General features: G+C 41.8%; 1 protein-coding gene across 1 annotated transcript in view; it reads right to left on the bottom strand.

Annotated features, from left to right (window-relative positions):
• Positions 1-14,564, bottom strand: part of LOC135880312 (histone-arginine methyltransferase CARM1-like) — a 129,259-nt gene that overhangs the window by 48,715 nt on the left and 65,980 nt on the right. The window contains exon 5 of the mRNA XM_065406572.1: positions 10,386-10,496. Within this exon, the coding sequence (XP_065262644.1) occupies positions 10,386-10,496 (111 nt within the window). The remainder of the gene's footprint in view (positions 1-10,385; positions 10,497-14,564) is intronic.

The raw sequence follows: 14,564 nt of genomic DNA, 5'->3' as shown, positions 1-14,564 counted from the left end.
TATTTACATGGTAAATTGTTTGCTAAGACATATTAATGTAAATAACTGAAAATGCAAACAGGTGCAGTTTGTCTATTTGTTGCTCAGATTCCAATATGGTACAAATAAATATTAGGTAAACACTACACTACAAACAGGTGCAAGTGTTCTGCCTCTGTCACCATTTATCCTTCATCTCTGCTGAAGTGGCAACTGCTCCCAACTCATGTGAAACACCTTTCTCAATTACATTAGCTGTACAGCATGCATGGGCACGTACACACAAATCAATTCTCTCAAGACTACCCTTTTTTTTTTTAGAAGATCTGTACCCTCACTGTTGGTAGTGGAAGCAGCTAAATGGTAGCCTTAAGAAAAATTAATTCTACACAAATCTCTTCTTCTTGATTCTCTCATAAGATTAGTCATCATGGAGCTCCCAGAAGGGCTTTCCTTTACTGGTACCGCATGGCAAACACACTTGGATTCCATGACTACTTTTTTATTTCTGATGATCCCATCACTAATCTTTGCAGTTTAATCATTTTTAACTCATGCATAGTAACCCTTTCTTCCCTTTTATTCAAGTGCTCTACATAAAAAAAATGTTCAGCCCAGTAATACTGTTTTCCCCCCGTGGCCTTACATGAGCTGCTTAGAATAACTAGGGTGACCATACGTCTGGTTCTGGCTGGGACAGTCACCTTTTTAAGCCCTGTCCCTGCTGTCTCGACTTTTTTTTGCTCTTGCCAGCTTGATCAGTTGGCAGGAGCAAACAGGACAAATGCCCACTTCTGTCAAAAAAGTGGGGTGCGGAAGAATGTGGGGGGAAGGGGCGGGGAGGGGCAATGCCAGCCTTGTACTGGGGCCAGTCAGTGTTTGGGTGAGCAGCGATGCTAGTCCTGTGTGGGGAGGTGGGGACTGGGCTTGGGCAAGCAGCTCGGGCCAACACCATGCCGGGGCGGGGGGAGAGGGACGGGCGCTCGGGCTAGTCCCATGTGGTGTTCCTTTTTCCCTTTGGGAAATATGGTCACCCTAAGAACAACATTTTATGTTTAGACAAATCTAGTATTATTGCCAGGTACCCACTCCCAATCTTGTTTCCCCTGTTTTTGCCTAATGGATTTACTATAATGAAGTTAGAAGACTGAGATTATGCATTCATTTCATGGCTCATTCGTACACCACCAAGGAGTATTAGCTATACCCCCTCCCTCGCCATGCACCAAATTGTTTGTTTTCTTGGGCAAAGGCTGTTTCAATCTTTTCCCCCTCCTGCAAGCAAAGTGACTGTGTGGAGCAGGATCCAGCTGTCAGCAGTTGCATATCCAAGGTGTGGAGTCATGGAACAGGAGAAAAGTTGGCACACTGGTCTGAAAACCAGCTAAAGAGCTAGACACACAGGGTTTCTCTATACCGTACTATATACTGAAGCTGGAAAGAGGCTACTAATAGATGAATCAGTGCTGGTAGGGATGGAGCCACTCTTTTATAAAATTTTCCAGTTTGCAGGCAATGTTAACAGGAAGGCACAGCACAGGATGACAGCTATAATCTCATTATTTTAAGCATGATACACTGTCAACTGCATGGGAGGAAAAAGAACAGATTATATTCCTTGGACTGTAATAGGGAGTCACATTTGATATCATTTTTTAATTCTTGCTGCACTCTTTAGGCCAAATTCTCTCCCTTACATGAGCTTAAATCCAAAGTAACTCTATTGGCTTCTCTGGAGTTACGCCAAATGTACACCCGTGGTATGGACCGTGGAATCTTTCCTGCACAGTTTAGTGAAGCCACAGAAGAAAATGTAAATGCCAGCAAATTAAATTACCAAACACTGAAAAGGTCACAGGAGTACTGCACAGTACAGAGTGAAATAATATTCTTAGAATATTGCAAAAGGAAATATCTTAAACAACTAGATTATTCAGCTATAACCAGCATATCTCCCTATGCAGCACCCATTATAACTTCCCCCTTAATTGCCCTATTTAGAAATCCTATGTAACCATTGCACATCTGTAGGCAACACACAGCATTCATCTTGAACTTCAACCCTGTCTTATTGTTGTGTACCTTTGAGTGTCTGCTAGTCATTGTACAGGGTTCAAATCAGTTTTACACAATTCCTTCAATAAAAACCTCTATAATCAAGCAACAAAAAGATCTACTGCAAAACCACCATTTATCTCAGTAAAATACTACTGCATTACTTTCTATGGTGCAAATATAAGGAATATGATTTTACTGCAGTCAGCAAATCAGATCATTGCATTGTTGTCATATGGCCCATGTTAAAGTGGAAAGAGCACAGAATGAGCTCACTGCAACTGAATGTGCTCTGTCTTTATTCAGTTGGCCAGAAGAAAGGGGGTTGTTGTCCCTCTAAGAGCCCCCGCTCCCAACTGGGTGGCAGCGGTGATAGGAAGGGGAAAATTTTCCTGGACAGAACAGGGAGGACAAGAAGTGACTGGACAAGGTGTGTGGGGGGGGGAGGGGGGGGCAGTGCCCTCCAGGGACCTGGGGGTGGTATTTATACTCCAGGCACTTCCAGAGAAGCCCCCTTTCACAGCAATCAGGCGAGCAGTATTATACACTGGGCACATAGGCAGACTGCCAAGTCACCTGGAGGTTCGAAGCTGAGCCTTGGTAGCAAGGAAGGCTGAGTTGGTATGGAAGGAGGACTATGCTCTGGGACCAGGTGATGCCCCTCGGGCGCTCTTTGGCAGCCCGGGCACAGACATCAGATGTGATTATTTTTCACTCTGATGTGGGACAGACCCAGATTTCTGTGTGAAGGTGATGATTATTTGGTCTGAGATGTTACAGAGGAGGAAGCCATAAAGCCCCCACAGGTTGATAAGGCCAGGAGGCACACGAATAGGGAGGTGGCTAAATTTGTATGCCACCAAGATGGACTGGCAATTGCTCACGCGGAAATATCATATTGGGCACCCACGTTATTCAGGAAGGATAGGATACCCCTATCCAATCAAAGAGTGGATATATTTATGGCCCATATGAGGGAATGAATTGGTAAATATCTGGGAACCCAATAAAGGTGAGGAGGAGGCAGCCAAGCTAACTGCTGATGCTTCCTTGTGGCAGGTGTCCAGTACAGGTACGCATTACAGAGGGGATAATGGTTCTCTGATCAAATGAATGTGGAAGGGGATTCAGTGGAAAGCATCCCTTAAAGAAGCTAAGGAAGAGGGGTCCGGAAGCTAGGGAAGATATTAGGGGGCTCTGAAATCTGGTATGGTGGAGAGACAAATTCTCCCCCTTTTTCCAGCTCCCTTAATCCTCATACAAAGGGAGGGGTGCCGTCAGCCCTTCCAAAAAGATGGACACAATTAAGGAAATAATCATGACTAAGGCTACGTTTTAGTCACAGTATTTTTAGTAAAAGTCACAGACAGTTCACAGGCAGTAAACAAAAATTCATGGCCCATGACCAATCCATGACTTTTAATAAAAATACCAGTGAATAAAACTTGGCCGGGGAGGTGGGGGGATGACTGCCCAGAGGCCCTGTGGGTGCTGGGGGAGGGCGGCCCGGCTGCTTGGGTGCGGGGGGGGGGGGAAGTGGGCGCGGGCGGCGGCACACAGCCCAGGACCCCCACTGGTGCTGGGGAGGGGGGGTTGGCAGGGCCGGCAGGCTCTCTACCTGGCTCCATGCCTCCCTGCCCCAGCAGCAACAGAGTTTGGGTGTGGGAGGGGGCACGGAGTTGGGGCATGGGACCGGGTGAGGCGGGCTCTGGGCGGCGCTTACCTGGGGGGCTCCCCGGAAGTGGCAACAGCCCTCTTGCTCAGGTGCTTGGTGGAGGCTTGGCCAGACAGCTCTGTGAAACTGTGTGCTGCCTCCACCTGCAGGCACCACCTCCACAGCTCCCATTGGCCATGGTTCCTGGCCAATGGGAGCTGCTAAGTCAGCGCTCTGGGCGGAGGCAGCACGCAGAGCTGCCTGGCCAAGCCTCCACCTAGCAGCTGAGCGAGAGGGATGTTGCCAACCCCCCCTCCCCAGCACCAGTGGCGGTCCTGGGCTGTGTGCCGCCGCCCACGCCCCCCACCCCCACGCCACCCTCCCCCAGCACCCACAGGGCCTCTGGGCAGTCCTCCCCCCCCCCCCAGTTTTATTCACTGGTATTTTTATTAAAAGTCATGGATTGGTCATGGGCCATGAATTTTTGGCCCGAGACTGCCGCAGCAGTGGCCGGTGCGCCTGGCTCAGGGGCTGCCTGAGCTGCCCCTGAGCCAGCCACACCGGTCACTGCGGAAGTCACAGACGTCACGGAAAGTCATGGAATCCGTGACCTCCATGACAAACTCACAGCCTTAATCATGACCTGTATTATACAATTTATTGTTGAGTACTACCGTACACATTGAGTGAATAAAGTTGTGGTCTAATTAATCCTCATACATTGCCTCATCTTTCTTCCAGTGGGGCTGGGACAATCATAGAAATGTAGGGCTTAAAGGGACCTCAAGAGGTCATCAAGTCAATTCCCCTACACTGAGGTTGGAGCAAGTATGTGCAAATGGACATCTAGACTGGTGTTTGGTTAATCTGTTCTTAAAAACCTCCAATTATGTGGATTCCATAACCTCCCTTGGAAGCCTATTCCAGCACATAAGTACTCTTACGGTTAGAAAGTTTTTCCTAATATCTTATTAATTCTCCCTTGCTGCAGATTAAGCCCATTACTTCTTGACCTAGCTTTAGTGGACATAGAGAACAATTGATCATTGTCCTCTTTATAACAGCCCTTATCATATTTGATGACTTATCAGGTCCCTCGCTCAGTCTTCTGTTCTCAAGACTAAAACATACCCGTTTTTTTTAACCTTTCCTCATAGGTCAGATTTTCTAAATCTTTTATCATTTTTGTTGTTCTCATCTGGACTCTCTCCAGTTTGTTCACATCTTTCTTAAAATGGGGCCACCAAAATTAGACATGGTTCCCCAACTGGGGCCTCATCGCTGCCAAGTAGAGCAGAACAATTCTCTTCCGTATCTTACATATGACACTCCTATTAATGCACTCAGAAAATTAGCCTTTTCTGCAACTGCATCACATTGTTAGCTCATACTCAATTTGTGATCTACTATAACCCACAGATCCTTTCCAATAGTACTACCACCTAGCCAGTTACTGTATTTCCCATTTTGTAGTTGTGTGTTTGATCTTTCCTTCCTAAGTGTAGTATTTTGCATATGTCTTTACTGAATTTCATCTTGCTGATTTCAGACCAATTCTTTAATTTATCAAAGTTGTTTGGAATTCTAATCTTGTCCTTCAAAGTGTTTGCAACCCCTCCCAGCTTGGTTTTATCCACAGATTTTATAAGCCCACTCTCCACTCCATTATTCAAGTAATTAATCAAAATATTGAATAGAACCAGACCCAGGGCTGACCCCTGCAGGATCCAACTAGATACATTCTCCCAGTTTGACAGTAAACCATTGATAACCATTCTTTGTGTATGGTTATTCAATCGATTGTGCACCCACCTTATAATAATTTAATCTAGATCACATTTCCCTAGTTTGCTTAGGACAATGTCATGTGGGACACCGTCAAAAGCTTCACTAAAAATGATCATGTCTATCGCTTCCCCCCAGCCAGTGGGCCAGTAACCTTGTCAAAGAAGGAAATTAGGCTAGTTTTTCTTGCCAAAATCACGTTGGCTATGACTTATCACCCTATCATCCTCTAGGTGCTTACAAACTGATTGCTAAATAATTTTTTCCAGTATCTTTTCAGGTAGTGAAGTTAGGCTGATGAGTTTTTGAAGATAATCATTAATAGTTCCAAGATTGCTTCAGCTAGTTTCTTAGGGTGAATTTCATCAGGCCCTACTGAGTTGAATACATCTAACTTATTTAAATATTCTTTAACCTGTTCTCTCCCTATTCTGGCTTGTATTCATTCCCCCTTGTTCTGATTTTGTCCCCACACACTTGTGCTATTCTTTTGTTCTCATTCTAAGCAGTCTGTCCATGTTTCCACTTGTAGGATTCCTTTTTGATTTTCAGGTAATCAAATTGCTCCTGAGGCAAAACATAGTGCCCTCTTACTATTCTTCTTATCATTCCTTTGCATCAGGATAGTTTGCTATTGTGCCTTTAATACTGTCTCAGAGAAACTGCTAGCTCTCCTGAACTCCTTTCTCCCCCTTAGATTTTCTTTCTAAGGGACCTTATCTCCTAACTCTCTGAGCTTATTAAAGTCTGCTTTTAAAAAGTCCATTGCCCTTATTCTGCTGCTCTCACTCCTTCCTTTCCTTAGAATCAGGAAGCCTATCATTTCATGATCACTTTCACCCAAGTTGCCTTCCACCTTCAGATTCACAACCAATTCCACCCAAGTCAGAATCAAGTCTAAAATGGCTGCCCCCCGGTTACTTCCTCCACCATCTGAAACAAGAAGTTGTCCCCAACACATTCCAATAAACTTATTGGACATTTTGTGTTTTTCTGTATTATTTTTCCAACAGATATCTGGGTAAAGTCCCCTACTATTACCAGGTCTCTGGATATTTGTTCTAGAAATTCCTCAATGAATGTAACTTGTTAATTTCACATTCTACAGTATATACTTCGGACATCTGAAACAGATGGCGAGAAATACCACAAGAGGAATGATGACTGTAACCAGGAAGAAATTGACAGAAACTAATCCATTCTTGTTATAACCCAGGTGCTATATATTAGAACATTGCTAATGAAGACTCACTGTGTGTTACTAGATTTTGAGAACTAGTATGTGAAAAAGCACACAATAAAAATGTTAAGGTTACTGAACCACTCAGTGTGCTTTATTTAACAAACTATTTTTGTCAAATTATAATATTTCATAATGTATTAGTCAACCTCTTGCCGTATATTTTAAAAAAGTAAGGAAGGGATGACAGGTTACCCACTAGTATAGGCTCTGCAGCTGTGGGAAGGAAGCCATTTTATTTACAGCAGCATTTGTTGTTGCCTTCTCTGTCACTTTTAGAGTGAGTGAACTGGTGCTTATGGCAGCTGTGGACAGGTCCCATTAAACGTAACAGATGATGTGCAACTATCTGCAGGAGCAGTGTCCCTGCACTTTTGGTTCTCAGAAACAGACCAGAAGGGAAAGGAGGCTTATGTGGTGGTGAAGGAATGTGCAAATGGGCGCTTGTGCCCTGTAAAGGCAATAAGAGCCTTGCTAAAAACCTGGGGCCTGCAACCAGGACCGCTGTTCATACATGATGATGGCAGTTGTCTGACAAGGTATCAATTCAGCGCAGTATTGAGAAAAACCCTGCGCTGCTGTGGTCTTGACCTCCCTCCAAATTCGGTACTCATTCTTTCAGGATTGGGACAGCAACATCCGCAGTTACAAGGGGTTTCAGCTCACAGCAGGTGCAGGCAAGAGGGTGCTAGAAATCACGGTGTTACAGGACTTACGTCTGCATCAAGCAAAAGATGGCAGGGAAGAGCAAAACATAACTAACTTGTTTGTTTCAGAAGCTACACATAGCATATGCAATATCTGGATTTGTGGGCACTCTGTGGTGCATTGGGCGCACAAGAGGGCAGCCAGTACGGCAGCTGGATCTCAGCTGGGCTGCAGCGGTGAAGTTGTTCATGTCGAGAAGAGACATGCAGTGGGATCAGCTCATGCCACTTCTGCGCTCACTGACAGGCAATGGCAGGGAGCAGACCTAGGGCATGTGGGCAAGGCTCGTAAGAAAATAAATAAGGGGGTCACCATGATATTCCTGGAGAAAGGGGGCTCAGTGATACAGCATGGGGACATCCATTACAATCAGCCAGAAGTTTGGGGGGATGATGGTGTATATCGGTCAAATGGAGGTTCTGACATACAGCTAGAGGATGTGCGGGCATGGATTGGACAGGTGGTGTGATACCAGGCGGCATGCTTGGGTAGGGAGTGACCTCGCTAGAAAGTTGGCATTTGGAAATTCAGTGCTCTGTCAGCTAATATTGTTTGTGTTGGTGACTGACTACATGACATTCTTCCTTCTAAAACAATAATGAATCCATATTCTAGCACAGGGAAGGGAGCACTGTGCTCCTGAAGGTATCATAATTTGAATTAAATGTAAAACCAAGAAGCTGAGAAGGACATTCATTAACCCAACTTCTTCTTATGTCCAGGGTAAATTCCAATTTGGGCAACTGCATTTTTCCCACCCAACATTCTCCCCCCTGTAGTTACAATTGAATAAGTTGTTCTTCATTTCTGCTCCTAAACTGTCAGATATTGTTAAGCAGTTGTAGCATTTAACCCTGGAGGTAGTTGACATTGTTATACATATTCCCTTTTTAAAAATTATTTTCAGTGTTAATTTAGTGCTTGTGAGAGTAGCTGGGCTGACAGCCTTGGGACTGAAGTTTTCTGTCTATCCACAAAAATAAAAGTGGTGCAAGCACAGTCAGCAGCAGTGCAATTTGCCCCACCAATGTACGTTAGCCATCACCTGGAGAAACCAACTCTGAGAGTGGGAAGGCAATTCAGTTACCGGACCTAGTGGATTCTTGGTCTCTCTCTACCAATAGGGCACCAGTTATTCTAATAAAAGGTCTATATTGCACCATAAGTTTATATAGCACTTGACAGAACACAGACATGGCATGAACTCTATCACAACTGTGAGGGGTGTGTCTCTATTCATTTCTTTATGTATAATCTACCTGTCCACAGGCTATCAGCTCATTTCATGTAAAACACTGATTAACCTACTGATAACAATGACTTTTGTTTACTTCTGACCTGGACCAAATTCAAACCTGTGATCAAAAGGCAAAAAATGCTATATCTCATTTCCAATGTCCCGGGTCATTTGAGTTCCCTTTTGTTCTTTATTATTAGAGATCTGGTATCCCATTATCCTGACCACTGCTAGTTAATACTTCAGTTTACCATGAAACTAAGAGACTGGACCACAATTTTAACTCCACTGAACTTGTCCTTGCAGCTCCAGCGAAGTCAGAACTTGGCCGTACATAATTTTTTGGGGTGTGTGTAACTTTTCAGATGTTTTTTGATGTCTCTGGCAAATGACAAACATCACAAACAGTTCTCACTTTAATTAGCAAAGCTAAAACTCAGTGAGAGTTCTTCCATAACATAAATTTGAAGACAGAAAAGATTTTCCAGAAAAAAAGTGGGCCTGCTATGCATGTCTTTCCACAGTCCTTTCGAGTGATTACACTCAACCTTTTCCTATACTTACCATCTACACAAAATGTCTATACACAATATCTTGATTATGTATAAGCAAATTAACAAAAACAATGAGTAGCCTCTATTCAAGCATTTTCAACCACAGCATAAATAAGTTGGAAATATGAAGGTAATGCTATTCGACTCCTAGCTCAATTCTACATCTATCACATTATTTACCTTTGTTAAATCCAGAACATTTCTATAAGACATTCATTCACTGATACAAATTTATAAAACAATGAACAGGGAGACTCTTTGGAGCCCTGTATCAGAGCCAAAAGGAAAATGTTAAAAACCTACAGGTTTGTAGCTATGTATATTTGGAAAAAAAATAAGTATCTAATACTGCAGATGTTCTTCCTTTAAAACCCAAACAGCCTTAATTCCCAATTGACAGGTTTCCTTATCACAAAAACCATTATTACAATTGACAGACAGCACAAGGACTGAATTGGTTCTGCAGGATGAGCTCCCATCTCAACTCTAGCAGAGCAAGATAGGGTCACATGGTTAGGGTAGCATTGGCAAACTTCCACTGCAGCTCCTTAATTGCTTTGTCTATGCTTAAAAGACTGCCAGTTCTGAGTGCTGTCCATCTAACATCTTTAAATTAGTATTACAACTCACTGAAAGAAAAATAAGATATCTGGATCAGAAAGATGTACACAATTACATTATTTAGTAATCAATGACGTTAGTGGTTATTTCCCGCTCTCGACTTAAACAAGGCGAATATTATAGCTCAGTAAAGTGAGTGATTATTTCCTAAAACCAGGGAAAGAGCTGACCAATCACACTAAGGGATTGGAAATTAAATCAGAGCACCTACCGCCAAAAGAATTTTTTTAAAAAATTAAAAAAATACTTAGTTGCACAGAAACATCAAAAATAAGGGAAAGGCAAAAAAAAAATTTGTGGGGGAGAAAAGATTTAATCATTTGTATTTTAAGGGCACTTGTGACCTTATTAAAAAGGAAGGCAAATGATTTATTATATTACTATCAGTATTACATTGTATGATCAACACTAACACCACACATCCTTAGTCACGTTATAAACAGAAATCTGCAGCATTGCCATCTGTAACATGTGGTCCTAGATATCTGTTGTCTTTGTGGTGCACTAGTTACCTACAGACTAGTTTAACACCTGGTTGAACAAAACACTTACCTCGGCATATTTTGCCACTGAACTGGCTTCAACTGCATAGACTTTTCTAGCTCCAGCCTGCACTGCAAAAAACGAAAGGATTCCTGATCCACAGCCAACGTCTAGGACCACCTTGAAAACAAAAGGCACACCAAAAAAAAAGTAGTTTAGAAGGTGGATTATTTTTAAAGTTGTTATTACATTCTTGAGTGTCTAAGTCCCAGAGGGCCAAGCATGACATCCTAAAGAAATATTTAAACTGGGAGGAAAAACAGTGTTAAAAAGCCAATCATCATAAATTTTATTTTGGGTGCTTACATTTAAAAAGAAACCAAAACTCCAGCTCTAGTTTCCAACTTTACAGAGGGTAAGGATGTCACTATCATGTACCATAGAGAGTTACACTTCACCTCTGGCTTCATGCCTTGGATACATATCACTGGAACCTGCTAGTGGGTTTCTATTTCTGAGACTTGGCATCCTCAGATTTGCTTTGTTCTGTGAGGCAGTAACAACACAAATTATTGTTGAATCCACATAGGAGAGGCTGGGAGTTTATGAGAGATTCAAATAACCTAAGACATGAAAGAGTTACTGAAAAATTGTACTGGCCACAGCTTGTGACATGTCAAAGAAGCTCAAGTGAGATTTTTGATTCTCCCTTTGTTTTAAAAAAAGTTCAAGTTTAAATACTCATAATGACAGAAAATTTGAAAAAGCAATTGAAATGGCTACACCCCACTTCGCTATACATTTTATTCTGATCTATTTTTGTTTGAAACTTATTCACACACACATATTTCATGTGTATAAAACACAGAGGTTTGAGCTTTAACTGTGTATTATATACATACAGTATAAGAATACAGACACTGGGTACAGTATTAAGATTTAGATAGATTAGATGTACATGCACGCACGCACACATATATGTATGTATTTCGTGCAATATTTTTACATACTGCTAGGACCATAAGTAGCTGGGTGTAGTTTTCAAATGACGGCCCTGATTCTGAAAAAACTTATGCACATATTTAACTTTAAGCAAATAGTATCACTGCAGGATCGAGTTTGGGTTTTTTTTTTTTTTTTTAATGAAAACACTTATGCAGATATATAACTTTACTCATATAAGTAGCCCTGTGGAGCCCTCCAATGGGATTCCTTATGTGAGTAAAGTATGCAGTGGGGGTTTCTTTCAATGTATTTTCTCTTTTCAAATGCTGGTGCCAGAGATGTTGCCTAAACAGTCTGCATTTTGCTGCTAGCTTTATTACCAACACCAGTAGGTCCACACAAATCCCTCTGTACTAAGCTGCATAAAGATTGTAGCAATGGAATTACAAGTCACTCAAGAGCTCATGGTTAAAGAGATTCATAAATGCATAGATATGACTGAAAGCATGCTCCACTTTTAAAAAAAAAAACTTACTTTATATGAAACCTAGGCTACGTACTAATGAAAGCAATCCAACCGCCAGTGCATATTGTAGCCAGTCTGAATCTCTGTTACACAGATACAGGGAATACTAAGGCAACTAACATTGTTTCTTTTATTTTACATAGCTTCAAATTAGGCCTTGGGGCCAAAACATTGCCTCTAATATTATTTTCTTTTCCTAGTGCAAGATTTTATTAAGATCATTTTTTATTTCACAGACAACAGGCTGTCACAAAGCCAGTTTTGTTTCCGTGCTTTGGTGGGTATTAGACCACACCTCCATGCCCAGAGGAACTAACTTCAAAACAGCAAATTACAGCAAATATTGGGTAAAGGGGAATAAAGAAAAGGTAGGGGGAGGGAGCCAATGACAATCAAGCACTAGTTTCTGTTTAACCACAGGGTCGACAGAAGGATTTGTTGGTAGAAGATTTCTCAAAACCTATTGGGGAACACTGCTTATCATAACCTTTCCTCTTTGTATATGCTGAGAGGAGAGGGAAGAACCAATGGCTATAGTTAAACATTACCAATGGAATGGAGAAGTGCGGCTTTCTACTTAGGGCCAGATTCTGAGCCCTTTCCTCACATCCAGTAACACACGTTACTTCTCAAATGGTCCATCTGACTTTGTAGAGTAAGGTACTGCTGTAGGGCATGGAGGTGCCCCATGCTGAGATAACTTGGTGCTGCAGGCATGCCTGCCTTGGTTTCCCTTCTTTTAGGGCCTTTTAAGAACTCCACACAGTCCAAATGGATGAGAGACAAGATTCCCCTGAAGGGGTTCTACTTTATTAAAATACAAGACAAATGTGACTTTAAAAGTCACAAAAATTGGCTGGGGAGACTTAGGGCAGGTGTAGTACATAAATTACTCAAATAATTTGTTTTAAAAATACACTTATGGGTAACATTTTCAAAAGTGCCAAGTGACTTGGGAGTCTAAATCCCATTTTCAAAAGAGAATTAGGAAATTATTTCTAACTTTACACTTACCATCTATTTAAAAATATTTTATTTTTCATTTTAGGGCATTACTTCTAGTTATACCACAAGAAGACATCTTTACTTGCAAGACGCCATGTTAGTAGCACTTCAATGTTTGAACTCCAGGGTAAAATTTTCAAAAGTGACATAGGCACTTAGAAATAATTTCCTAATGCTAAATAGTGAGGGAGACCAGACAAGAATAGAAAAAAAATTATGATTAAAAAGTTTGAGGCAACACTAGTGAAAGTACTGTAGAGACAACACTTACAAGGTTGTTACAGAGAAGAGGACAATTTTAAGTAGTGCAGAGGACAACCCAAGCAATGTTTTCCAACTTTATTATCTAGGATTCATTACTTTTTAAAAATTGTCTCCATATTCTTTAGGCTTCCTTAAAAACACAAATGGTTGGTACAAGCACTACCCACAGTTGGTTCTGAAGTATTTCATCTGTTACCCTATTACAAACAGAATGTGTATTGAAAATACCGCCAAGAACATTATCAAGGGGTCCAGAATCAGTTTTTACCACCACAACTAAGACCAACTGCTTCATTCCTTCACAAGGATACTTTTTCCAAAAAATAATTGAAATGTGAAGGTGATTGCTTCTCCACCATAAATGCCTTTCACTCCAGGTAATTTGACTTCCTTACATCAAAGGAGCAAAGTGACAGAAATGTGAAAATCAATGGAATGGCCAAACTGGCTAGGAAACAAGTAATAGCTGAATCAAACCTCTTTTTGAAGATCTGAAAATTACTGTGCTCTTTTATCCTCATCCTACTCCCTCCCCCGCCCCACATCACCCTTCTTATATATTTCAGTCTTTCATATGCCTCTACGCTTTCTGGCTTTAACAGTAAACACTGGTGCAGTATTTCTGCCCTGGCTAGCCCAAACCTAAGCAGCACTGGAATTCTCAGATTCTCATGGGAAAGAGTTTTCTCACAAAATATCCAGTCCAATTTTTCAACCACATTTGCTCTGAAACTTCTCATTTCACAGGACAGGGAATAGGGAGATCATTCTCTAGGTGGGTGGCCAGCAGCATCAAGTTTGTAACAGCTTTACTATTAGGTATGCTGAACAGAGGCCAAGGCAGCTCCAACAGTTGGAAAAATAAATACACCAAGAGAGAACACAAGCAGCTGTACAGCTGTACAACAGCAATAGCTGCTAAAGGGGCCAGCAGGTACAAAATGTACACAGCCAACACACTTCCTCCTCCTTAATTCAGTGTAAAACAAATGTGCACAATTGGGTTCTGCTGTTCATTTTCTACCTTCTCACTGTAAAAAGCAAAAACACTCATTGGGGTTCTCATTGGTAGGGGGCCCAAGGACAAGGAGTGTCCCCAATCCACTGCTGTTCTACTAGTTACAGACCCTGCAATACAAGATTTCTACCTGTTCTGGTAAGGAAATTAATCAGTTGATGATGGAACAAATCAACAATCCAATACCATTCACACTCTTATGAGCCAGGTACTGGTGTTCCAGGCAAACTGGGCAAGCCGTCCCATGCTCCTAGCTCACTGGTATTGTTGAGTTGATGGTAGGAGAGGGTTGTCTCAGGCAAGGGGTTAAGGTGTCTTAAACCCCTTTGTTTTACTTTTACGAAATTAAACAGTTAGTATGGTTTGAGGTTTGCATAAAGGTATGACTGGTCTATTCCCACTGCAAACAGGCATCATAAAATGTATCTTAACCTTTTACTAAACACACAAAAAGAAGAAACACCCAGTTAGAACATTAGAAGGGGAAATT

Source organism: Emys orbicularis, chromosome 6 (genome assembly GCF_028017835.1).
Source record: "Emys orbicularis isolate rEmyOrb1 chromosome 6, rEmyOrb1.hap1, whole genome shotgun sequence".
Classification (NCBI taxonomy): domain Eukaryota; kingdom Metazoa; phylum Chordata; order Testudines; family Emydidae; genus Emys; species Emys orbicularis.
Note: the sequence above shows the minus strand (reverse complement) of the source record. Positions and strands in the feature narration are given on the sequence as shown.